The following is a 25,627-nucleotide window of genomic DNA, read 5'->3' on the forward strand; positions in this document are numbered from 1 at the left end:
AGCTGAGGTTTCATTTCTAGGGTGCAGCTCCCTGGACCTCGCCGTGACCTCCACACCTCACTCCAGGCCAAATATGGACCGAGGTCGCAGGTTCAAATCCAACCCAAGTCCTTCAGCGCCCCCTCAGCACCAGGCCTTTCGGTTGTTCCCAGTTTCGCCAGCCCCGCCCGGCTCTGCTCCATCTCCTTGGTACCCACCCCAATCCCGGCTGTCCAGGCTCCCGCCCCTCTCGTCCCCTTCCTGGCCACGGCGGGCGACGGTGTCTCCCTCCGCGGTGGAAGCCTCTGGCTCTGCTGTGTGCGCGGAGGTCACTTTGCGGAGGAGCTGGGAGCCGGGGGAATGCAAATGAGGCAAACCCAGGGAGGAGAGCCGCGGCGCCCAGAAGAGACGGAGGGAGGGCGCTGCGCAGTGATGGATGCCTGCCCCGCGGGAGGGAGAGGCGGCCGGCTGGGAGCGCGGCCGGTGGGTGCGGCCACGTGGTGCGGGCGGCCAGACCTGGGCCGCCAGGAATGCGTCTAGGACAGAGTTTCCTGGTGGGCGCCCTCCCACTCGTCCACTTGTCCCCTATTCTGTCCCCACCGCCATCCCAATCTTGGTGGAACAGGGAACCCCGCCAGCCACCGTGGGTGCGTGCCTCACAGTGTGAGTGAAACTCTTCAGGTCAACTTTGCATCGGGAATGCAGGGAATGCCAGGGAAAGATTTGGTTACTAAGTACAAATATTACCACCTGGAAAATGGACTTTCTAGAGCTTCTGGCTTGAGGAATAGCTGCCTGGGAAGAGGTCTGAGGGCTTACCTGGGTTCTGGAATCCTGCTTTCTCCCAGTTAGGAAGCTGCTGTGAGCTGTGGATCACAGCATGCTTCCATTTCATGAGCCCTTCTGGCTCTTAGCCGTTTCTTCCTTCTGGTCCACTATGGTTCTCACACCTAGATTTGAACAAACATGACCACCATTGATTCCTAGATCCACCTTGGGAATGAAGGACCCCTGAAAAACATGTGGGTGGCAGTGGGAACTGGAACTGTTTTGATTGTGTGGTAGGGAAGTGGCCCACTCTCCTCCCTAAATCTTCATCTGATGTCCTTTTTGGGTAGAGGGCAGCAGGCTGACTCAAAGAAGCTTTCTCTAACCCTCCAACTAGAATCAAACTCCTATTGCACCATTAGAGGCCTTGGCTGGGATCCCCATCACAGCATGGACCATAGCCAGTAGCATCTATTTGTGTGATTGTTAGATTTGTGTGTTCTGTTCCTGCTTGTAGACCTGGCACTTTCAGCATGCCTGGCACACGGCGTAGGTGCTCAGCAAACGCTTTTTGAATGAATGAATGCCTCTGTATCAGACAGCAAACTCTTCAAGACAGACTGTTTTGTTCTGGGGTGTGTCCCCAGCATCAAGCACAGTGCCAGATACATTGTAAAAATTCGACAAATAGTGTTTGACATACTTGTTGTCTGAATACCTACTATCCCCTGCTCTGCCACACCATGTGACCCTGGCAAAAATTCCTGGCCCTCACTGTGCCTCCATCATCTTGTCTGTGAAATGTAGGCAATGAGAATACCTCCTATCTTTCTGAGCATGGAGGAGTTCATTTAAGTTAAGTATTCAAGACTGCTTGGTTCAGAGTAGCTGTTGCTAATGTGCTATATAATTATCTCTTTTCTCATACTGCCTCTGAAGAGTGCCTGATTTTATTCCCATTTCACAGGTGAAAAATGGAGACTCAGAGAGGTTAAGTGACTGAACCCAAATCCCACAGGCTTAAGTAAGTGCAAGTCCCAGAGGTAAGCTGGTTAAGCCTTTTGTCTGCTGGGAGAGCCCTAACTGGCGCTCTGAAAGAGCTCCAAGCCCTGAGCACCTCCCAAAGCGCAGACATCTTTACCAAGAGGCGTGATGCCCTGTGAGATTGGGCCCAGTGGGGATCCAAAACCAAAGTAGCTGTGCAGTCTTGGCTAGAATCTCCCTTCCCTAGGTGGGCAGCCCCCCTCTCTGAACGCCTGCCATGCATCACCCTGAGTTTATCTCTAATCTGCAGTCCTAACCTGAAGAGGTAGAATTGCTGGTTGCCTTTTATGGAGGTGCAAGCCAAGACTTAAAGAGGTTGTCAGGCACCCAGTGCCTGATCACTCTCTCGGGTTGTTTGTCAAGGTTGGTGGAAGAGGCAGGATTTGAACCCTGCTTTGTCAGGCTGTAAAATCTGTGTCCCTTTCTTTTTGTTCTGAGGCCTTTATATCCATTTCCAACATCATATGCTAACATTGAGGCTAATGCAAATTATTTCACTCTACAAATATCCATTTGTTTGTTTATTTAAGGATGTGGTGTCCACTATGTTGCCACAAATTCCTGGGCTCAAGCAATCCTACTGTCTCAGACTCCTGAGTAGCTGGGACTACAGGTGCTTGCCATTGGACTCCTATTTTATCTCCTTTGAGACTTAACCCATGAAATAAGTAAAAGCAGGAATTTTCTGGAAGGCTCCATTTGACATGCGAGGAAACTCAGGTCCAGAAAAGCTGACAACTCACTAACCTAGGTCACAGGCTGTCAGAGCTAGACTTGCAGCTGGACCCAGTGTCTATTGACTCTTGGGGAGGTGATAAAATTAGTGAAGAATACTGGTACTGACCAGGAAGGAGAACTAGGTTCTAGTGCTGAATCTTCCTTGGGGGCCACTGGACATGGGTCTTGGCATCTCTAGGCCTCTGTGTCAGCCTTTGTACAATGGGGGCTTGGTCTGAGTAACCTCAAGCTTCTGACCACCAGAAACATCCAGACATTTTGAGATGGTGCCATTGTCCTTCCTCTGCCCCTGGGAGATGGGGAAGGATGGGGCTATGAACCTAGATGCTGGATCACCTCTGAGTAAAGCCACGGCCTGGGACCTCTCTGACCCTGGGGTGTTAGTCATAGCCTAGGGAGGATGACATTGCACTCCCTTCTACTGATCCACAGTAGACCCTAGCATACTGCATGGTAAAGGGAAGTTCATTTCAGGGCTCCTAAAAATGAGGTAGGGGGTAGACTCCACAAAGTAGGGCTGAGGTGGGGGGACTGCCATGCATAGAGAAGTAGCTAGGAGGGAGGTGCTAGGGTCTTGGCAGAAGCAGGGTGCCCATAAGGCAGTAGAGATAAAGCCCAGGCTGCAGATTAGCTGTGGGATTTGCTGCTTGGTCCATGCTGCTCCTAGCTGTTTCTTATCTCCTAGAGGCCCAGGGCCTTCTTCCCCCACATTGCTGAGCCCTGGCCCTGCTAATTGCCTATTAACCCTGTGGGCTGTGTGGCTTCAGGGAGGAAAAGAAACCAGCGAGGGCTTAGGGGAAAGCCAGCAGCCAGGCAGGGACAGCTAAATGGGAGCTGTGGATGGATGGAGCTCAGAGGGCTGAGAGAAACCATCGTTCAGGGAAGCAAACTCTGGACAGATCTCTCCCAGCTCCTGATCACTGTCTCAAGCAGACTGGAGGGGAGCAGAAGGGGGAGGGCACCTGGGTGACCTCAGGCCCATGATAAAGTTTGGGAGGAAAACAAAAGACAAATACTGGATACCCCATGTGCAAGAATGAACAGAGAGGAAAGCAAGTAGGAGAGAGGTGCAGATGGCAAGGGACAGAGAGGACAGGAAGCATCTAGGCAGTGGGAGAGGAAGATGTGCTGCGGTGATGGACAGGCTGATCAAGGGCCAGGGGGCAGAGAAACAGTTCAGAGGGACAATCGATTGGGTGCCAGGAACAGATAGACGGGGGACTATCTGAATTAGAGAAGCACTGGAAAAGCAGACTGAGACCAGAAAACAGCTCTCAACCATGGGCTCTGGCCAGCACTAAGGGGAGAGGTAGTCAGAGAGGGACCAGCAGAAGGCTGGCTAAAGGAAGGTAGTGGAGGGATCCAAAGGGTGTCCTGCCTACAGGCTATGCCTCTTCAGCCCAGAGGAGGCTCTGGGAGGGCCACACACTCCATTAGGGCTGAGAGAGTGGGTCTGGGAGCCAAGGCAGAGAGGAGGTAGTAGGGTTTTGACATGGGGCCAAGACCCTATGGGCAGGGCTTAGAGGCTGAGGTTATCTGGAGATGGCTCCTTCACTCTTAGGACACTAATTGGCCCAGGACCTACTCTCTCCGTGATTGTGCCCTAGGCTCTCAACTACTGCACATACACCCTCCTTCCAGGCCAGTCTGTGGGGAGGGAGCAATGGACAACTAGTGGGACCTTGTGGCTGAGCAGCCGTGCCGTCTCCATGGAGGAAGCTGCCGACTGTGCTGCCACCAGAATTCTGCCACTTAGGAGCTGGTGGCTAGCTCTACCACCACTGCCTGGGCCAGGGACTGTCTCCGGGGCAACGCTGTGCTCTGCCCAGCAGTGGGGCCTGACCTGGGCTGTGCAGGTGGCTCAGTCCTGCCAGTCTGGCTTGTCCATTTCCTGCAGTGCCCCTTGGATCCAAGCTACTTCCACCCACCTTCTGTGTCACTTACTGTCCCCCCTCTTCACAGCTACTTCATGGATATATGTGCTAGGTAATCACACTCCTCCCAAACCAGGGATGGGCTCCATCTTGCAGGTGGCTGGATTTAGGGTCCTGTAGTGTGTGTCTGTGTGCATCTGTTGAACAGAAGCATATACCTTCAGTGGTGGCCCCACATAGGGCCGGTACGACAGTCTTTTATTCACTGAACCCATTGTGTTTTATAAGCATTGACTGTTTTCACATGGGCTCTGTTCCATTTTGGATCTCCACAGTCCTTTACTTGCTGTGTATTCTTAGCCAAGCTACTTCTCTGAGCTTCAGCTACTCCATCATTATGGGGTGGGGGTGGGGGGCAAAACAATAATTACATCATGTAGCTTTCTTGCAGGCTCCAAGGAGAAAGTATATCAAAAGCATTTATCAAAAGACCTGGGACAAAGAGTGTTTGATCATGTTTGCTTTTCTTCTGTCCTTCACCCCTCTGCTAATCTTACTGGACCTTAGGGATGCCAAGAGGGAACAGGACTCTAGGCCTCAGGGAGTTGGGGACCTGTAAGTGGGGCTGAGCTTTGGAGAGACCATGGTATTCTGGCAGTCAGGGAGCTGCACAGATGGTATGAATACAGAGGGACACGAGTGAGCTGCTCATACATAGGGTTCTCCCATGGATCCTGAGCTTCGTTTAGCCTCTGAACTCAAGCATGTACTCAAAACTGGCTGTGTTGGCAGGAGCTGATTCCTGCATCTTCTTGGCTTGAAATGGGAAGATGTTGGATACTTCTCTGTTCCCTCATCTGACTTTCCCACACCACTGGGAAGTCAGGAGTTTTGTACCCAGTGCACTTCAGGGTCTCCTCCCTCCACAAACATGTCCCAAGAGTCCAGGGCCAAGCTCTCTTGCTGGGTTCTTGTATCTTCCTCTAATGCCTAGGCCCTCTCTAGGCAAGCACTCTACCACTGAGCTACATCCCTGGCTCTCTTTACTTTTTATTTTGAGACAAAATATCACGAAGTCACCTAGACTAGCTGTGAACTCACTCTGTAACCCAGCAGGATCTTAAAATTGCCATCCTCCTGCCTTGGTCTCCAGAGAAGCTAGAATTACAGTCCTGTGCCACCATGTCCTGTTCATCTAGCACCTTTCTACATTCTATGTGGTCCATGGATCAGTAGATTTGTAGAAATGCAGACTCTCAGCCCTGTTTGGGTTCATCCACCTCCATTTATTAAACCAGAACTGGCACTTTACAAAGGTGATCTATGTACACACTGGCAATTGAGCACTGGAAATTGGAGATTTGGAGACCTAAGCAAACAGGTCTAGTTCTCTGAGCGTCTGTTTCCTCATCTGCAGAATGAGAAGAAAATACGGACCTCAGGGTAGTTACGAGGATTCACTTAGAGCTTGTAGTTTAACATGCCTGAGGGTACTCTGAATCCTCTGAGCTGTCTGTGACACCCTCTTCTGCCCCACAGGAACATGCTGCAGGAAGGGTAAGGTGTGGGCAGAGTGCTGCAGATGGGACCCAAGGACTAGAACCCAGTCATTGGGAAGGGACAGGTGAGGAAAGGAAGGCAGCAGCTATAAAGAGGAAGGAGTGGAGGAACAGAGCTGAAGGAAAAGAGAAGCAAAGGAAAGGACTGGCCGGGCCAGCAGCATGGGACACACGCTGTCTCTTCCAATCCTGAGGTGGGAGCTGGCTCTTGATGTGAGTAGGTTTGGGGTAGGGTGATGCTAAGAATGAGTTAAGGGAAAAACTGGAGCTTTGCATTCTGATGAGTTCCTTCTGCTCACTAGCTGTGTGATGTGACCTTGTACAAGTCATACCACCTCTCTGAGCTGCAGTTTCTTCATCTGTTATTGAGATAATTAAACCCATCAGAGCCCCTGAGTGGATGAAATGGGCCAGTAGGAGATGTTGCCATGTTTTAGTACTTGCTATGCAATTTATTTAAATTTTAGAAATCAGGTCGAGTGAAGGAAGTACTGTGGAGTAGGTAGAATCAGGGTTGCTGAAGCTGTAGTGGCTGACTCAGCAGAAGGGGGGAGGTCTGAACCGTGCCCCCCCCATGTTTCTGGAGGTCCCCTCAGCTGCTTCAGAACTCTGCACTTCCCCAGCTCTCAGTCCAGCCTCGCCCTTCTGCACTCTCCCTCTGCAGCCAAGTCTAGGGAGCTACCCCCCACCCCAATGCCACTTCATGCTTTGACAGTGTGAACATGTTCCGAGGAGAGGGGCGGGGTAGTGATGGATCGCGCTGCCCCCCTGCCCCCAGGGAAGGTGCTGCCTGTGATGGGTTTGACCCAGGGGCGCGTCTCTGTGGGGTGGGCCTGGTAGGAAGGAACTAGAATCCGTCTCTTTCTCAGCAGCTCTCCCACCCCAGCTGCTGCAGGACTTGAGGCAGCAGCCAAATCTCCAGTCTGAGCCTGCGCCTCCATCCCCGGGGCGCCAGCGCCACCTGGTGTTCATTGGTGAGAACTCTCGAAGAGGAGACGGGAGATGGGCTTTGGCCTGTTATCACTTATGAAAGTGTCTTTTGTACCTCAAACCTGGGCAAGCGCATGGGATATCAAGGCAGGCTCAATGCTCTTGTACAGCCTGCTCTCTGTTGGGGGAGATGAACAGTGGACAGTGAGACGCGCAGTGATCAAAGTCTCAGGTCTTGATATGTACTGAACAAATACCCTGTGAACACAGGATGTCAAGTACCAGATGTTTGGGTTCGTCACAGATTTGGGGTGTTAGGGCAGTAGATATTTGGGGTGTCAGGGCATACTGAATGGAGACTTTCAGGCTAGGGAAGGAGTCTGACTTCATCCTCTGGAAAATGGGAAGCCATTATTGTTTAATTTGGTTTTAAAATAAGTTTTATTGGGCCCAGATGGTAGAGTGCTTGCTGCACAAGTATGAGGATCTGAGTCTGATCCCCAGAACCATGTAAAAGGCCAGGCAGGGGTACATGTGCCTGTAATCCCAGCACTGGGCAGGCAGAGACAAGAGGATCCTTAGAACTCTCTGATCAGCCAGTCTGGCCAAATTGATGAGCTCCATGTTCAGTGAAAGATCTGTCTCCAATAATAAGGTGGAGATGACTGAGGAGGACACTTGACACCAACTTATGGCCTCCACCTGCATGTGCACACACACACACACAGATGTGTACACATAAATAATAAGTTTTATTGTGTACGTTTGAGGTTTTACAACATGATGTGGGTGAACTACAGATTGTAGAATCTGGCACGGAACTTGATTGGGTTTGAGTGTTTTGGCTGTTGTGCAGAGAACAGAGGACAGGGATGGATGAAGGGAGACTTGAGCTACACAGAGAGAACCTGGCAATAAAAAGAGTTCTGCTATTGATATGTTCTGTCCCACTTCAGGTCTATACTCGCTATGGGAAGTGTTACACCTTCAACGCGGATCCACAAAGCTCACTGCCCAGCCGGGCAGGTGGCATGGGCAGTGGCTTGGAGATCATGCTAGACATCCAGCAGGAGGAGTACCTACCCATATGGAGGGAGACAAGTATACAGGCGGGAAAGGGATAAGGGTCAACCTGGGGACCGGGGCCTGGGGCAGGTTCCGAAGCTCCACATCTCTGCTGTGCAGATGAGACGTCATTTGAGGCAGGCATTCGGGTACAGATCCACAGCCAGGAGGAGCCTCCCTACATCCACCAGTTGGGATTTGGTGTGTCCCCAGGCTTCCAGACATTTGTGTCCTGCCAAGAACAGCGGGTGAGTATCCCCAGCTGGGTCTTAACTGGGAACAGGCAAGCCTCTGCTCAGAGGGATGCTGACCAGATCTGTCCTCAGAAACTCACAATCTACCAGCCCCATAGCCCTTGTTTGGGCCATGGACACTGGAGGACTGGGCTGCATTCTTGGCCTTGACCCCCTCATATCCCATTTCTTCAGCTAACCTATCTGCCCCAGCCTTGGGGCAACTGCCGGGTGGAGAGCGAGCTCGGGGAGCCTGAGCTTCAGGGCTATTCGGCCTATAGTGTGTCTGCCTGCCGACTACGCTGTGAAAAGGAAGCTGTGCTTCAGCGCTGTCACTGCCGGATGGTGCACATGCCAGGTGGGCACCTCCAGCCAGTCCCTGCTGCCACCTTTCTGAGTTTTTGAATCTCCAGGGGCAGGAGCATGTATACAACATGAGAGTGTGCTCACATATGTCTGGGCATTCATACAAGTTCTCATATATTTGGAAATGCATGTATGTACATGCTTGTGTGCATGTTCATATGTATTTGTATGTGTATATTTGGGGTTGTGTGCATGAGCTTGAGTGTGTATGTACATAGTTAAGCAAGTACACATGTTTTTGTGCATATGTGTTTATATATTATCATGCTTATAGTGCACAGGTATGTATACATTCATCTGTTATGCATATGTGCAAGCATGCACATTTGTATGTGGATGCCCACATGGGTGTGTGGTAAGGGAGAAAGGAAAGGACTGTAGATCTCAAAATACTCTTCTCTTCTTTTAGGCAATGAGACCATCTGTCCGCCAAATATCTACATTGAGTGTGCTGACCATACACTGGGTCCGTGCTGCCTTCCCCCACCTCTCATCACCCTCTTCACTCCTCTGTGTACCCTTCTCCTCTCTGTCACTTCTCCCAGTCTTTCCCTGGAGGGGTCTTGCTGAGGTTGAGCTTGGTTTCACACGTCAGGGGGTCTGAGGGCTTCTGCAGGTTCAGGTACTTGGTTAATGGTCACAGACTATGGGGGTATTTCAGAGAACCCAAGGCTAGGACTTGGGCTGGGCTTCCCGTCTCAGTTCTGCCAATGAGTGCTCTCTCTCTCTCTCTCTCTCTCTCTCTCTCTCTCTCTCTCTCTCCCCACACACACACACGCTATAGCTGCTAGCCTTTCTGCTTGCTGAGAAAATGAAATAATTTCTCTCTAGGCCCCAAGAAAAATGCATTGCCAGGTATCAATGTGGGTCAAGCAAACCCTATCTGTCCACAGGCCTTACCTAATCTACACCCATCTATCCATCCATCCATCCACTCACCCACTCACCTAACTGATGATTGATTCATTCATTCTCCAGACCTGTGCAGCCTGTTCTGGGTGTTGGGGATGAGTGTGAGGGCAAAAGCCCTGCCCTTGCCCAGCTGAGGACAGATGTTAACACAGTGTGGCGTTTTTGGATAGGGGTATCTCAAGAGTGTTACAAAGCCCTGGGGAGGGGCATGCAGTCCCAATCAGGAGAGGCTGGGAGGATTCCTAGGAGAAGCTACATATTGGCAGAGGCTTGAAGGGTGCATGAGTCAACCAAGTGCAAAAAGAAGTATGTTCTAGGTGTTCTGGGCTGTGGGGATAACATGTTCTAAAGACCTTGTGAAAGCATGTTTTGTCTAGGGTACTTAAAAGTCAGCATAGTTGCAGGCAGAAGATGATGAAGGAAGCAGAGAGTCAAAAAAGGAGGCTCTGGGAAGCCAATGAAGGCTTAAAGCAAGGCAGAAAGGTGAATGGATGAGATATAAAGTGGATAGCTTAAAGCAGGGCACTGGTCAGGTGCTCCCTGCAAAAATCCAGATGTGATGGGGTCCTGGAGATGGATTTGAGATGCTGGGGTAGCAGATCGACATACCCAGATCTCCTCTGTCCCTCCTACCACCTGCACCTGTCAAGTGGGTAACAGAAGAACATTCATCAAAGGAACAGATGTATCAGCAGGAATAAGAGAGCCACAGATATGGCAAGAGCCCACAAACTAAGTGACACTGGGGAGCACCTGAAAGGATGAAAGTAAGGAGTGTTATGGAGCCCAGAGACCTGGTGCTGCCCGAGAGAGCCAATTGACAGCTGTGTGGCACAAGAGCAAGAACACAGCCTCTGTCTCTCCACAGCTTGGTGATCCAGGAAGTTGGGAAAGTACATGGGTATCTCTGCCCTTCCAGTCTCTCTTTGACCTGCCTAACCCCAGGCCAGAGGGCAAAGGAGTCGAGGTGATGTATTTGGCAGGGATCAGCCTCTTGGGGCATAGAACAAGGCAGAAGAGCGTGGAAAGGGAGCCTGAAGGGGCAAAGCAGAGAAATTCCAGCACATCACAAGGACATGAATCCTGGCCACCAGTTTGAGTTTGTTCTATCCATCCATCCATCCATCCATCCATCCATCCATCCATCCATCCATCCATCCATCCAAGCACCCTTTCCATGCTTCCCCATGCATCTGTGGGCCTCTTGTAGCTAACAGAGACAGATGTGATCTCCTTCTGGGGCATGAGATCTCCATGTTCCAGGGAGCTGGGGACAGAAAAAAAGAGATGCCTGCAGAGGTGCTGTACTCACAGGCAGTTTAAAATTGGTCTGAGGGGGACTCCAGTCAGTATGTTCTAGGAGTTAACAGGTCTGACCCTCTGCATGAACATGCCAGCTCAGAAGAGTCCCTGTACTTGCCTCCACAGCTAGTGGGCCTGCGGGCCACCCTCCCCCCTGCAGTTAATGCCTCTGTGTTGCAGACTCTCTGGGTGCGGGCTCTGAAGGCCCATGCTTCTGCCCTACACCTTGCAACTTAACTCGTTATGGGAAAGAGATCTCCATGGTCAAGATCCCCAACAGGGGCTCAGCTCGGTACCTGGCAAGGAAGTACAACCGAAATGAGACCTATATACGGTACGATGTGCCCACAGATGGGCTTTGTGGGGAGGTCCCTTCAGTGGACCTGGGGCATGGTAGGGATTGGGAATGGGCTGTGATGGGTCTTCTGCCAGGAATGCCATTAGAATCCTCCTAATTATTGGCCTTCAAGCCCCAACCTAGGTCCATCACCATGTGGACTCCCATAGCTCCCTGTACATATTCTGCCACTGCACAGATCCCATTGTTTTAGAGCCCTTTATATGATTTTCTCCTCTAGCAACCTGGGAACCAGGTGGTGGATGCTAAGTGAATCTGTGTGCTGAGGGAGACGGGGAGGGAGAAGGAAAGAGTGTGGGTGGGAAAGGAACAAGGAGGGCTGCACTGAGCCTTGGGTATGGTGCTCTGCTTAATCAAATACTGAGCATGACTTGTGTGCCTGGCCCAGTGCTGGATTCTGTGGATAGATGGTTATAACACAAAATCTGTGCCACTTTGTGAACAAACTAAATTATATGATGAAGTACTGATTCTTGAGTCCTATGGGGGAGAGGAAGCAGGGAAGGTATGAATTGGCCTTTGAAGATCCTGAGTTTGGGTCTATAAAAGGAAGAGTGAAGGGAAGCATCCCAATTAGAGAACTGTGAGGTGGTACCAAGATAAGCCAGTGTAGCAGGGGGCTGTGCGATGGGACGCTGAGTGGAAAACAGTTTGGACAAAAAGATACAGTGCAAATGATTCTAGGCAAACTTGAAAGCTGAGGAGAGGAATTTCAGGATTTTAGAGTGGGCAACAGGGAGCCATTGAAAGTTCTAGAGCCATTGAAAGTTCTAGAGAGACATAAGGTTGAGTTGAGGCAAAATGAATGTTTTTTTAAGCATTCAGGAAGCACTACTACAGAACTCAATTTTGTTAGTTTTTCTCTTAAGTCATTTACTAGCCTTCAGGAAGTAGGAGGCTCACCAGGCTTAGTGGTACATATTTGTAATGCTATCATTAAAGAGGTGGAGGCAGGAGGATCAGAAGTTGAAGGTCATCCTCAACTACAAAGAGTTCCAGGCCAGCCTAGGCCTTATGGGATAAAACAACTAAACAAAACCCAGGAAGGTAACATACGGTTGGACCTATCTCCCTTTGGGAGTCTCGGTCACTTAGCTCCCCAACACACATGGGTTTCAGAACAGGATGAACTGAAGATGTCCTTGCCAGCCACTTCCTCAGGAGCCGTGGCCCCACACAGATGCCATTTTATGTCTCCCAGGGAGAACTTCCTGGTCCTGGATGTCTTTTTTGAGGCCCTAACTTCTGAAGCCATGGAGCAGCGAGCAGCCTATGGCCTGTCAGCCCTGCTGGGTGAGCCTTAGCCCTTGTTCCCACTCGTGTTGATCATCCTAGTCTGTTCCCCACTGACCCTGCCCTCCTGCTCCCCAGGAGACCTTGGGGGACAGATGGGCCTATTTATTGGGGCTAGCATCCTCACCTTGCTGGAGATCCTTGACTACATTTATGAGGTAAGAGATGAGGAGAGTGTGGGAAAGGTAGAGTGGGTGGTGCAGGGCAGGCTCCTGGGTGGTAAGTAGGCTCAGGGTTCTGTGCCAGTTCCTCTGACTGGTTGGAAGAAAAAGGGCCCTGGAGGTCTGAAGAGGTTGGCTTGGGATATGGGAAGCCCTATTCTGAGGGACTGCCAGGCAGTGAGTCCTATAACTGCTACTCGCTGCCCTGACCTGCAAGGTGTCCTGGGACAGACTCAAGAAGGTATGGCGGCGGCCAAAAACCCCACTGAGGGCGTCCACTGGGGGCATCTCTACTTTGGGGCTGCAGGAGCTGAAGGAACAGGTGAGGACAAGCACCCTGCCCTCCAACCTGGAAAGCATGGCCAGCATCCTCTCCCCAGGGCTACACTCCCTAAAAGCTCCCAAGACACTCAGGGGGTTAAGGAAAAGCTGTTGCTAAGACTTGGGGACACAACTTGACCCCTGGTCTGTCCCTTCTTCATTTTACAGAGTCCTTGTCCAAGCAGGGGCCATGCTGAGGGTGGGGGAGCCAGCAGTCTCCTCCCCAACCACCACCACCCCCATGGCCCCTCAGGAGGCCTCTTTGAAGACTTTGCTTGCTAGGATGGTGCTGTGTGGGAAAGGACCAATGAGTCTGGGACTCTGCTCAGACCCCACACATTTTGCTCCTGGGACCGAAGACCTGGGGCAGCCCAGGGCTAAGGGAAGGGGTGGTGCTCACCAAGAGGCCAGGACTGGGATCCTGCTCTCCCCAACCCAGGCTCAGCTGCCTTGCACAACGGTCCTTCTTGTCCACACTCCCCATCCCCAGGCAGGTGTCCAGGAAGGGCTGGAGACCAGACTAGAGGCTCCTCAGGAAGGGAGGGAGGAAGAGGGGGAGATGGAGCCCTGGCTGGGCGGGTCCTGTACATTTGTATATATTTAGGGACTGGGTGGGGGTGGGACAGACATAGAAGGGTGGGGTTACAGGGAAGGGTGATTTAGGATAGTTAGGGTCCCAGCCCTAATGGCAGAAGGCAACTCCTTGGGACTTGGGCATGCTGGGTTAGTTCTACTTCCCTCTCCAGGCCCAGCTCCCCTCTTGGCAGGGGGAGTGGGTGGCCCAGCAGGCCTGGCCCAGCTCCCAGTTCCCCCTGTACTAGCCCCACCTCAAGTCCCCCCTCCATGGGGAGTGGGCAGAAGACCTTTCAGACCTTGGCTAAGATTGGGGGGAGGGGGAACAGGGAGCCTCTCAGGCCTCTCTCCCTCCAGACTGGTTTTATAAAGTGCTGATGAAATTGGGAATAAAGAGGCATAAAGAATTCTCTGTGTATGTGTGTGTGAGACCCAGCATGCGCTGGCTGGGGGCTGGGCATCTGCATGACTTGGTCCCTGTAAAAGGAAACACAGGCCCCAGCAGGGACAAGACGCTTCCATCTTCAGAGTCAGCTTTCCCTACTGCCATGCCTACTTTGCCAAAACTCCCAATTATCAATCTACACTTACCAGTCCACACTCAGCCAGTTTATTAAAGCCAGAGACTCATCAGGGGTCCAAACAGGAGAAGGTGGGAGATGCCACACCCCACCCCTCCTCTCTCTACTCCCCCCTTCTCCAAGAACTCCTCTACAGCCCAGCCCCAGGACAAGACCCCAGGAGGCATGGCTGGCGTCAGGCAGACTGTGCTGCATAAATATACTGAGGCCACAGCCTGGATCAGCAGTGTCAAAGGGGCAGGGAGACTCTTCTTGGAACAAGAAGGGGTTACTCTGGGGCACCTTTCCCAAGGCTTGTCCAGGGGTCTACAAAGCAGAAGACAAATAACCAGCAGGCTGCCCCTCAAGGCTACAGCCAGCCCTGTCCAGCGAGGCTGACAGGTGGCTCCAGGTTTTGGGGAAGAGTAGGACAGGGGCAGGGGACCAGGGTAGGGTCAGGTGCTGTTACCCTGCTCCTGCTCAAAAAGCAGCATAGCGAGCTGGGTGCGAGAGCCAAGGCCCTCCAGTACACTCTGGCGGCAGCGGTGGTATAGGTCCTCACTGAGCCGTGCACTACATGACTGGGCCCGGTAGCGCTGCAGCAGAGCTGGCTCTACTGCCCGCAGCACATGCAAGCTGGAGAAGCGCAGGAACAACTCATATACATCCAGGCTCTCCAGAAGCTCCTCCTCCTGCTCTGAGGCTGCCACCAGCTGCCCACGGGCCGCCACATAGTCGGAGTTGTAGAAGCAGGCCTCACTGGCTGCCTGGCGATCAAAGCGGCCAGTGTCACGGCCCAGCTCTGGTGGCCCAGGCCCCTGAGGTGGAGCCACCGCAGGATGGAAGGCTTGAAAGTGCATGGGAAAGAAGGCCTGCCAGCCAGAGATGGCATGCATGCGGCATCGGTTCAGGAAGTCAGGTGTGAGCACCGTGTCTGGCCCGGCCAGCAGGAACAGTGTGTCCAGTGGGTGCTTCTTGGAGAGTAGATCCATGAGGCGCAGAGGAGAGGGTGCAGCTGTCTGCACACTGAGCCAGGGCACCCGGGAGCCAGGGAACCGACGCTCTAGCTCTGCCACGTGGGCCTTGACAGGTGCGAAGACATCTGCATGGGCTGCCCGCTGTGCCTGGCGTGGCTCATACAACAGCAGCAGGGTCAGGGCTGCTGCATCACCAGGTTCCAGTGCTGCAGTGGCAAAGGCCTCCAGGAAGCCAGCAGCCAGGTCACGCTCGGCTGCAGCCAGAGGCAGTAGCACAGTGAGACGTGAGGCCTCTGTGACATAGGGCACAGGCAAGATCTCCACACGGCTCAGGGGTCGTAGGAGCTGTACCCGGTGGGTGAGAGGCCAGCGGCCACCCTGGGGCGTCAGTGCTTCCAGCTGTAAGTCCAAGGTGTACTCCATACCCCGGGCAGGATCAAAACGGCGGTAGCCATTCACCAGTTGCTGCTTCCGGAGTTGCAGGGCTGGTTGGTAGCGGCGGTTGAGCTCCTCCAAGGCTGTCCCCAGAACATCAGCCACATCAGCCTGGTCAGCCCCATGAAGTGGGCAACGAGGTGAGCCATCAGCACAGGAGAAAGCATACTGCTCTGTGAAGTAGTCCCAGCGCAGAACCTCAAAGCGTGAGGCAGGGCGGGATGGTGCTGGAATACCCACTGGCCAGGCAGCAGCCCGCTCCCCATCAGCAGCCAGTCGGCTGGTATTCTGGATCTCCCACTGGGCCAGAAAAATAGTCTTATGAGCAAAGTTGGGGACATAGAGCCAGCACACAGCTCAGGGGTTGTGTGGATAGTTAGTGATACTAGGGAGAACCTGGAGCCCACTGCCAACCTCTGCCCACCAAGGGCCCCAGAGGCTCTCTACAGAGGGAAGCAGTCTGAAGGTTAAAAGGGGAGTTTCCTGAAGACTCCGCAGAGCAGGTCAAACAGACAGGACCCAGGTAGCAGGTTTGTTCTGTGATTCCAACATTGATTTATTTGTCCCCTGAACTCTCTGTAGACCCTGCTCCACCTCCCCCTTCTCTCTCTCACCCTCAAGCCCATACAGTACCTGCAGCTCCTGGATTTCCTGGTATGTGCGTTCCAGCTCAGCTCGGGCAAAAGCTTTGTGCAGCTGGTACATGTGCACAGGGTCACGCACAGGGTGGGCTGTCAAGGCACTGCGAAAACGAGGGTCTCCCTCCTGCACAGGCTCCCCAGGGCTCAGCTCCAAATAGGTGTAGTGTACCCCCTGGGGAGAAGAGAGGGGTGCAGAATGGGAAAAATTACAGAATTGTCTGTGTCTCATAGTTAGTGTCTCATCTCCTAATCCTATGACTAGTTGTGGACTTGGGAGTCTGAGTCCTTTGAGTTTTAAGTCTATGTGACCAGTTAAGCTTGCACAGCCTTGGGCAAGTCTGCCAGCTCATTGTGAAACAAGCAAACACCCTGTCTCAGAGCTGCCCATGGAACTAAATAAAGTAACTGACACTGAATGCTTTTTATTTTTCCCTAATGCTTTTACATCTTTGCACAATAATTATTTCCATTCGCATGCATGAGGATACTGAAACAGACTGAGTAATTTACGTAAGACCACTGGGATTAGAATTAGCACAAAAACCCAGGCCTGTATCTCCACCACTCATATACTCTCCTAGGAAGTATGCAAGCTCAGAGAAGAGACACTAATGGGGAGGCTTATCTTCCTACCTCATGGTCACCAGTACAGCCCACGCCTGTGGCATCCAGAATGCACCGGCCCAGCCACTCATCAGGGCGTGCACTAACGATGTCATTACGGCAGCTTTCCAGGTGGGGGCGAAGCTGCTGTAGCAGAGTGCGTGACAACAACACTCCAAAGCCCCCGTGGCAGTAGCGGCCTGGGGTGGACTCTCCACCAATGAAGTCCTGAGGTCGGCCGAGATAGAGGTGGGTTGCTGAGGCAAGGCTAAGGTGGCCAGCTAAGTGTGCCAGTCCATGGGCCTCAGTGTAGGTTGTATCAGGCACTAGAAAGAACCAGTCAAAGTCATCACCGTGTTGCTCCAGCAGGTGGCGCAGCGCCAGGTGTAGGTGTCCGATAGGCCTCTCCTCGCCCAGTGTCACCACGGCCATGCCTGATGGTGTCCTGCGGCCACGGGCGCCTGTCAGGAACATCACCCGCTCTAGTCGGTGTCCCAGAGTGCGGTTCACGGCCACGCCTAGTGTAGGCAACGTGGCCTGTGAGGTCAAGACGGCTACCAGCAGCCTCTGCCTGATGCCCAACTCTGTGCTGATATATCGAGTTCTAGGAAAAGACAGCACAGTTATGAAAAAGACAACATACAGGCCCCGGGCGTCCTTTCTTCTCTGGGCCTGTTTTGCATCAGTGAACAGGATAGGAATACATTTCTCCCAGGACGCATGAAAATTTAAGTTAAATACTGGTTTTACATACAGAGTGCTTTGCATTTAGAAGACAGCAATACCCATGCATGTATGAGAGCTACACCCCAGATCTAATTCCTGAGTCACTACATTATAGTGTGTCCTTAAGTATATTATTTAATTTGAACCATCTGTCAAATGGAGCTCATATTTACTTAAAATAGTCAAATGCTTGGTACATCATGTATATACTTTCTGCTACATGAATACACTGTTATACTCCAAGTACATCGTATAAATGATGTATAGTAATGTATGGCATAGGAGTGTATTGATGTGTTTGGGGGAGGAGTAAACTAGGACAGTAACTCACCTTCCTCATATAGAAGGTAAGCTGGAATTTGAACTGTTACTTAGAAATTACTTCAATTAGTGGGCACCGACATCAACGGGATAAAAACATTCCTCCCTCTCCCATCTCATCCCAAGGAGGCCCTTGAAACCCATCTAGGAATGAGATATGGGCCTAGTTCTTGCCTTTTTCTTTCCCTCTCTTTATACACTCACCCTCCGTAATAGTAATTTTTCTAGCCCTAAGCAAAATTAGGAGCTAAGAGGGTCTTTGGGGGAACTAACTTCCGGTGAAGCCCGTTTAGACAGAGGTCAGGTTCAGTTCAGGTCGGGATGGGATCCCAAGAGCGCATCAAAGTGGCTCCCACCACTGCCTGGAAAGCAGGGCCATAGGAAGTTATCCAGGCCCAAAGACTTCCTGGCCGGCCGGTCCCTTCCTTCCGGAGCCTGACCCGGCCTCCCCGGAGCGCGGGTCCGGGCTGGTGCCCAGGGAGTGAGGTGGACCGAGCGGATCACTACCTGACGGCCTTCTTGGCGGCCTGACCCGGCTGTGCCGGGCGGTAGGGCAAGACGCGCGGCTCCCAGTTCTCTGCGGCGCCTGCGCCGGCCCCCGTCCTCTCGCGCTCGGCTCCGGGCTGCACCGAGTTGGGCCGGCGCGCCGCGTTGGTGTTGCCGCGCGGCGGCAGCTCAGAATCGCCAGGTTGGGGCGGCCCCGGGCCGCATGGCTCCTCCACCCAAGTGACGCTGAGCAGGCTCAGGGTGAAGCCTAGGGAGATGCCCACGGCCACGGGCCCTGCGGGCCGCAGCACCGACAGCAGCAGCGAAGCCCGCATGGCGTCCGGACAGCGGGCCCCCGACCCCCGCGCAGCCAGAGGAGGCTCCGAGGGGGCGGGACCGGGGAGGGGGCGGATCCGGAGGGCCCGGGCCCAGCGGGCGGGCCCGCTCCCTCTCCGCTGATCACAGCCAGCGGAGCGAGCCGAAACCCCCGCCCGAGCTCCGAGGTCCCTCCAGCTGCGCTCCGCGCCCCGGCCTCCCGGACGGCCGCCACTGTCCGACGTGTCACTGAGAGGGCCCCGCCCCCAAGGTGGGGTTTCTGCCGTCAGCTACCGGAGAGGGAGGAGAAACGGGAGGTTAAAGGGGAAGGACCCCCGGAAGTGCCCCCTCCTCAGCGCCAGAGAGCCAGATGCCGGGGGCGGAGTCCCCTGCCTCCCCCGGTGTGGTTGGTGCGTCCCGGGTGACGTCAGGAGCAGCCCGCCCCTGCCTGGATGGTGCGCCCTGAGTGACGTCAGGAGCAGAGGCCGGAGCTGTCCATCAGCACCAAAGGCCGCCGGCGGGCTCAGGGCATGGGGCCGCGGCTCTGGGGCAGCCCGAGCCCCTGCTCCTGCTCCTTCTCCTTCCCCGGGCCCGGCCCGAGTCCCCGGACGCCGCGGGACTGGAGTGCCAGCCGGTGTTGGAGGTGGAGTGGCGACGCCGTCGCACAGACACCGGTCTCTCCGGCCCAGCAGCCCCGTTCTCTGCACGGAGGACTTTCCCCGGACCCCAGTCAGTCCAAGCCTCTGGCGTCACGCAATCCCGGGTTCTCTGGCCCCTGCACAGCCTCTTTTGCTCGGGAGCTCAGGTCGCCTCCACCACAGGTAGATCTTGGATAATCCCAAATTTAGCCTCCCACAGTTGGGTCTCGGCTGCCTCTTTCTCGCTAGCTGCGCCCTCCCCTTATCTCCCTCCATCTAGTCCCCCTTTCAAGTTCATCCCAGCCCCCACTAACCAAGCACTTGTTTCCCTTTGTCTTTGCTCCCCATTCCAGGGATGCTTCGAGAGCTGCCCGGTGTGGGCACCATTCCTTTGTCCACTGTGCCCTTGTTGAGTTCTCCCACTCCCATTCTTATCCAGGTGGGGACCCGACTGACTTTTTCCTGACCCCAATTTCCTCTCTGTCAGGTGGGTGGAACAGGAGGGTGACCCTGTTCCATTCCCAGCACTATGCCAGGCACTATGGAAACTCTGCGGTTCCAGCTGCTGCCCCCTGAGCCAGATGATGCCTTCTGGGGTGCACCTTGTGAACAGCCCCTGGAGCGCAGGTACCAGGCACTTCCGGCCCTCGTCTGCATCATGTGCTGTTTGTTTGGAGTCGTCTACTGCTTCTTTGGTGAGATCCCCCTCGTTCCTCACCTGAGGTCCCCACTGCTTCCCTTTTCTGGCACCTCCCAAAGCTTCTCCTGCCGACCACCCATCCCCTACTCCCAGATATCTTCTCTCATTCATCCAATATATATTTGTTGATCATTGACTAGATTCTACAGAACACAGGCTTTAAATTAGGCTCCGAGTTTGAACCTGGCTCTGTTAGTCATTGTGAAGCAATGGGCATATTCGCCTGTTTGAATCTTAGCCTTTTCACCTGGACAAAAATGATGTTTGTCTCACATAGAGTTGTTACAAAACTTAGTAGGCACTCAATGAATAATAGCTATTGTAGTGAAGATATGTTTGGGTCACTGAGCTAAGCAGACATTAAAAAGACAGTGTGATTAAACATGGTCTCTGACAAACAGGGTATATTGTATGCTGGGGGAGAGACCTGGAATATCACACATGTGATACATATTAGAGTGGGCTGGATGGTAGTCACACACATGGAGATCACCTACAAGGCAGACTCCCATGATGATGGTTGCTGTGAAGAGTTGTACGAGGGAGGGCAGGGTATGCTTGTAATCTCAGCATTCAGGAAGCGGAAGCAGAAGAATGGAAGTTTTAGACCAGCCTTCACTATACGGGTGAAATTGAGAGGGGAGGGGTTGGGATACTGAGTATGAGAGTTCAGTTCAACAGGTGAGTGTTGATGAAACCCAGTTCATGCTCCACTTGACAACTCAAGGTCTTGGTTTAAGGCTGCTTTCCCTAGAGAAAGGTATACCTTTTTTTTTCATTTCACAAAAGTGTCACATGGACTGGTGGCAGCTTAGAGTAAGTAATTCTATAACAAGTTATAGAACTTGAGAGAGGAGACAGTCTGCTATGAGTAGGGGCCCAAGGAAAGCCTCCAAGAGGATTGTGTCCAGAACCATTTGGGACAAAGAGGCTAGTAGGTTTGGGCAGAGGTATGGCAGCCAGTATACCTCCCTCTGGAATAGGTGGGTATAGGGGGTGAGGACCAGATGATCCTTTTCCATTTACCTCCACTCTGGGCTGAATATTGGCAGAGAGAGCAGCAGGAATGCTCCTCACCAGGGTTCAGGACATGTACTAGGCCTCCAAAATCCCTACTCTCTCTGCATGGTGCTCAGGATAGCCTCATTCGCTGTTCTCAGCTTCCCTGTCATCCCACTTCTACTCTGGGATTCAGAGCCCTTGTCTAATCTGCTCATCTCTCTGACCCAAGAACATTTTGGCCTCTGATACGCCCACTCTTGGAACTGAATCTCCTCTTTATTATCTTTCTCTTTGACTCTCCCTGCCTCTCTGATTCCCAGCTCTGACTTCCATCTTCCTGTTTGGGATCTACACCTCCTTCCCTCTCTCAGGTACTGCTAATGAGTGTAGTGCTCTATAAGCTCTTCTGAAACTCCACAACCACTATCTCTCCCATTACTTCTCTTTGATTTACCATTCCCCCATATAACCCTCAGTGACACCTCCTAGTATCTCATTACCTTGCATCTGAACCCTTCCATGATGTCTAGCTCAAATTCTTGTTTACTCCTAACTCCTTGGTCCCTATTACCCCAATTAATGGATTGTTTATCCCCATACCATGGTCTCAGTGTTCCCCTCTTTAATAATCTCAGTGATTCTACTTCTGTCCATCTTCCTGACCTTCAAAGGACAAAACTTCTAAGAGCCCAGCTCTGTCCTTTCTGTAACCTTCCAGCAGGTTTTTTTTTTTTTAATCTCTGAAGCCCTATGACCATACAAGGATCTCATCTTTCTGAACCTGTGTGACCCCACTCCCATTCATCCATTATTTCTGACTTCTAGGTACCTCATCTTCAGACCCTCATTACAGATCCCTTTATGACTCCAATGGCTGATCTCTCTGAACCCTGGTTCCCAATGCCCCATTACTGATTTACTCAACTCCAGTAATCCATGACTCTGACCCTCAAAGACCTCTAATCATTATCTCAATAATTATATATCCATTTTCCCAATGACTCCTAGCAAACATCTGATCTCCCCCGACCTCTAGCTCTACCACTGAGCCTTCATGACCCTTAATTCTCTGATCTTAGTTCCTATGCCTCTGCCTTCCTTGTGCCCCCATGTTCCTTACTCCTCCTCTCTCTAGCCTGGTGACCTCATTTTGGCCCCTCACTAGCCCTGTTCTCCTCCAGGTTACCGCTGCTTCAAGGCAGTGCTCTTCCTCACTGGGTTGCTGTTTGGCTCAGTGGTCATCTTCCTCCTGTGCTACCGAGAGCGGGTTCTGGAGACACAGCTGAGTGCTGGGGCAAGTGCAGGCATTGCACTGAGCATTGGGCTGCTCTGTGGGCTGGTGGCCATGCTGGTACGCAGCGTAGGCCTCTTCCTGGTGGGGCTGCTGCTTGGGCTGCTGCTCGCTGCTGCTGCCCTGCTGGGCTCGGCACCCTATTACCAGCCTGGCTCTGTATGGGGCCCGCTGGGGCTGTTGCTGGGAGGCGGCCTGCTCTGCGCCCTGCTCACACTGCGCTGGCCCCGTCCACTCACCACCCTGGCCACTGCTGTGACGGGTGCTGCACTCATCGCCACTGCTGCAGACTATTTTGCCGAACTGCTACTGCTGGGACGCTATGTGGTGGAGCGACTGCGGGCCGCCCCTGTGCCTCCCCTCTGCTGGCGGAGCTGGGCCCTGCTGGCACTCTGGCCCCTGCTTAGCCTGATGGGCGTTCTGGTGCAGTGGAGGGTGACAGCCGAGAGGGACTCCCATACAGAAGGTGAGAGGGCATAGGCCAGGTTGGGCATGGGAAGAGGGGATGGACAAGGATGGATGGGGGAATAGAGGGATTAAGGAGAAGGGACAGAGGCTGTATACATCAAAAGCAGAAGGGCTTAATGGGTTAGAAAGTTGACCTGGTCAGGGTCTGGGAGAATAGGACTAAGTAACAGCATTCATTCCACAACAATGGCTCAAGGTCAAGCCCATTCCAGGCAGTGGATGATAGAGCAGGAAGAACCAGAAGAGGGGCAAGGGATGTAGCTCAGTGGTAAGGTGCTTGCCCAATGTGCATAAGGCTCTGAGTCTGGTGCTCAGCACCACAAACACAGACCAACAGAAAAGGTACACACCCTTATTTATGTGCATCCAGGGCAGGTGAGAAACAGATAATAGACCTGTAGACAAGCAAGATAATTCTAGTTGTGCAGAGTGGTATGGAGAGACACAGGGTAATATGAAAGAGTGACTTTATGGAGCCCGTTGCAGTTTGGAGCAGGTGCAATTCAGGAGATGGACTGATGGTGTGGACCCTCTGGGTTGAAATATTATTAGGACAGTGAAATTCCAGTGGACAGCTTAGAGTAGGGGAGGAAATAATGTAGGTTAGTGTTTGGGGATGTAAAAAGCATTAGAAGGAGGCAAGTAGAATGAGGAAGCAGCAGCTGTCTAGATGAAAGATGATGGTGACTGACCTGGAGTCACCCACAGGCTCAGGATTGGAACAGCAAGAGCTGGGGAGGGGGTATTACATGTAAAGACCTCTGCAAGAAAAGAAAAACTGCAGGAAGTCCCATTTTGGAGGTGGGAGATCAGAAAAGGAAGTGACAGGGTAGAAGTGGGGGGGTATGGACAAGGGAATATGGAAACCTAAAGCATCCTGGTGGGAGAGGTGGTGGGGAGGGGCTCAGGGGAGAAGAGGCATGTGGACCTGAGTGCCTTTTGTGTCCATCCCTCCACAGTGGTCATCAGCCGGCAGCGACGGCGTGTGCAGCTGATGAGGATCCGGCAGCAGGAAGAGCGCAAGGAGAAGCGACGGAAAAAGAGACCCCCTCGGGCTCCCCCGAGAGGTCCTCGGGCACCTCCAAGGCCTGGGCCCCCTGATCCTGCTTATCGACGCAGGCCAGTGCCCATCAAACGTTTCAATGGAGATGTCCTTTCCCCGGTGAGGCCCCTAAGCCCCTCCAGCTCCAGGCGGGGAGTGTGTAGATTGTCCAGGCATGACTGGGCCTTCTTAGGGATCAGTGGCCTTAAGGCCTGTGTTTGTCCATCCATCAGAACCTGTGTAGCTGGGCCCTGCTGGAAACAGCTCTGTAGGTAGGGAGAGGGTGTCCTGAATATCAATATTAAATGATAGGGTATGTGGTAGGTCTCAGTATGGGGAGGCCCTGGGTCTGTGAAGTCCAGGGGAGCATCAGACCTGGATGGTACAGAGAGAGGTAGGTCTGCAATAACACTGACTCTTGTGCTTACTTCCCCACAGAGCTATATCCAGAGCTTCCGGGATCGGCAGACTGGGAGCTCACTGAGCTCCTTTATGGCCTCACCTACAGACACAGACTATGAGTATGGGTCCAGGGGGCCACTGACAGCCTGCTCAGGCCCCCCTGTGAGGGTATAGCTGTGTTCCTGCTGTCTAGACTGTAGTCGCCAGCTCTGCCAGCATGAAGAGGCCTGCCAGGCCTGTGGCTTTTGGCTCTCTCTCTCCCCTCCTTGGAGAGGACAGGCCAGCCACCAGAAGGGAGGCTGTGTCTCAGGCTAGCTCTGAGGAGATGCTCCCATCTAAACTCTGGAGGGACTTGGGGTGTGAGCCCTACTGGGTTGTGCTCAGGGTTGTGTGTTGCCCATTTATATGTGTGTATGTGTGTGTGTGCGTGTGTGTGTGTGCATGTGTGTGTGTGTGTGTGTGTGTGTGTGTGTGTGCATGTGTGTGTGTGTGTGTGTGTGTGTGTGTGTGTGCATGTGTGTGTGTGTGTGTGTGTGTGTGTGTGAGGAGGTAGGCTTAGAGGGGAAACTGGGACCCTTGCCTTAGGTTTCTGACTGGCAGGGCTTCTTCAGGGCCAACCCCACCTACTGTCCCACTACTGGGGTCCCATGGGCCACTCTCCTGCATGTCTATGTGGAGGAGGCCTACCTGCCTCCCCTATTGCTCTGCCTTTCAGCCATTCATCTAAGGGTTTTTGTCTTTGTCCACGGGGTTAATGGCAGTACCCCTGACCCTAGTCCCTGGCCTCTGCAAAACCACCAGCCTGAGGGCAGTAACAGGGGATAGGGGTAGAGGGTGCTGCTCTGGGCTGGGTCGGGGAGGCGGGTGGAGGGAGAAGGGCTTCAATGCACGGTGCATGTCTGGTGTCTCTCATGCCACTCTAGACACCCCATGCTTCTGTCTCCCCCCACCCTATTTTACATCTTTTATAAATGTGCCAAATTATGTGGCCTCTGCTAGAAGTCTTCAGTGACTGGTACTTTCATGGGCCAAGCTGGAAGTACTGCAGCCTCAAAGCTCTTACTACAGGGGCTCCAAGCAAGGTCTGACCTCCCATGGCACACAGATAGGCAGGAACACGAACTATAGCATTTTTATTATTTCCCAACACCTCTGGCTCCTGCCTCCCCACCTGGCCCAGGGATAAGGGCACACGCCTTCCAAACTGTCCGAGGGTACCCGCTTGGCCTGGTTCAGTCCTCTAGTCACCTGTAGAGGAATGACTGCACATGGGGCTGGGGGGAGAGTAGGGCCGCCGTCCTCCCCCTGGCAGTGCTTGGATACCCACAGGGGAAGAGCTGGGTCCCCCCCCCTTTCAGAGTCTCTGTCAAGGCTCTCTGTGGGGCCAGGAAGGTGGGAACAGTTAGGGTGGAGCACACAGCAGAGTGTGTGAAAGGAATTCAAGATTTGGAGTAGAGTGGGACACCCCCATGTGAAAAAGGGAAAGAATGCAGGGAGCTCAGGAGCCCTGCCTAAGCTGCTGATGAATTTAGGTGAACAGAAAC

The 25,627-nt window shown here is 53.0% G+C and overlaps 3 protein-coding genes across 4 annotated transcripts in view; 2 read left to right on the top strand and 1 right to left on the bottom strand.

Annotated features, from left to right (window-relative positions):
• The window catches only part of Asic4 (acid sensing ion channel subunit family member 4), a 22,291-nt gene extending 7,783 nt beyond the window's left edge, over positions 1–14,508 (top strand). The window contains 9 exon segments of the mRNA XM_008825788.3: positions 7,849–7,993; positions 8,078–8,205; positions 8,386–8,548; positions 8,966–9,022; positions 10,951–11,104; positions 12,330–12,421; positions 12,500–12,579; positions 12,800–12,904; positions 13,072–14,508. Coding sequence (XP_008824010.2) covers positions 7,849–7,993; positions 8,078–8,205; positions 8,386–8,548; positions 8,966–9,022; positions 10,951–11,104; positions 12,330–12,421; positions 12,500–12,579; positions 12,800–12,904; positions 13,072–13,185 — 1,038 coding nt within the window. The 3' untranslated portion in view covers positions 13,186–14,508.
• Positions 14,066–18,925, bottom strand: Chpf (chondroitin polymerizing factor). The gene is made up of 4 exons (XM_008825787.1): positions 18,247–18,925; positions 16,723–17,296; positions 16,082–16,261; positions 14,066–15,748 (listed from the first exon to the last, which is right to left on the bottom strand). The coding sequence occupies exons 1-4, from the start codon at positions 18,558–18,560 to the stop codon at positions 14,492–14,494; spliced, it is 2,325 nt and encodes a 774-aa protein (XP_008824009.1). The 5' UTR covers positions 18,561–18,925; the 3' UTR covers positions 14,066–14,491.
• A 72-nt stretch (positions 18,926–18,997) lies between these two features.
• Tmem198 (transmembrane protein 198) lies at positions 18,998–24,547 on the top strand. Of its 2 annotated transcripts, XM_008825786.3 has the most exons (6): positions 18,998–19,361; positions 19,532–19,617; positions 19,704–19,873; positions 22,062–22,637; positions 23,599–23,801; positions 24,120–24,547. In XM_008825786.3, exons 3-6 carry the CDS (start codon positions 19,708–19,710, stop codon positions 24,255–24,257), a joined length of 1,083 nt encoding a protein of 360 aa, XP_008824008.1. In that variant the 5' UTR covers positions 18,998–19,361; positions 19,532–19,617; positions 19,704–19,707; the 3' UTR covers positions 24,258–24,547. The 2 variants fall into 2 exon arrangements, with proteins under 2 accessions (XP_008824008.1, XP_008824007.1); XM_008825785.3 differs by lacking the exon at positions 19,532–19,617 and having other exon boundaries at positions 18,999–19,361; positions 19,666–19,873.
• The last annotated feature ends 1,080 nt before the right edge of the window (positions 24,548–25,627 follow it).

This window comes from Nannospalax galili, unplaced genomic scaffold (assembly GCF_000622305.1).
Source record: "Nannospalax galili isolate Female #2095 unplaced genomic scaffold, S.galili_v1.0 scaffold127, whole genome shotgun sequence".
NCBI lineage: Eukaryota > Metazoa > Chordata > Mammalia > Rodentia > Spalacidae > Nannospalax > Nannospalax galili.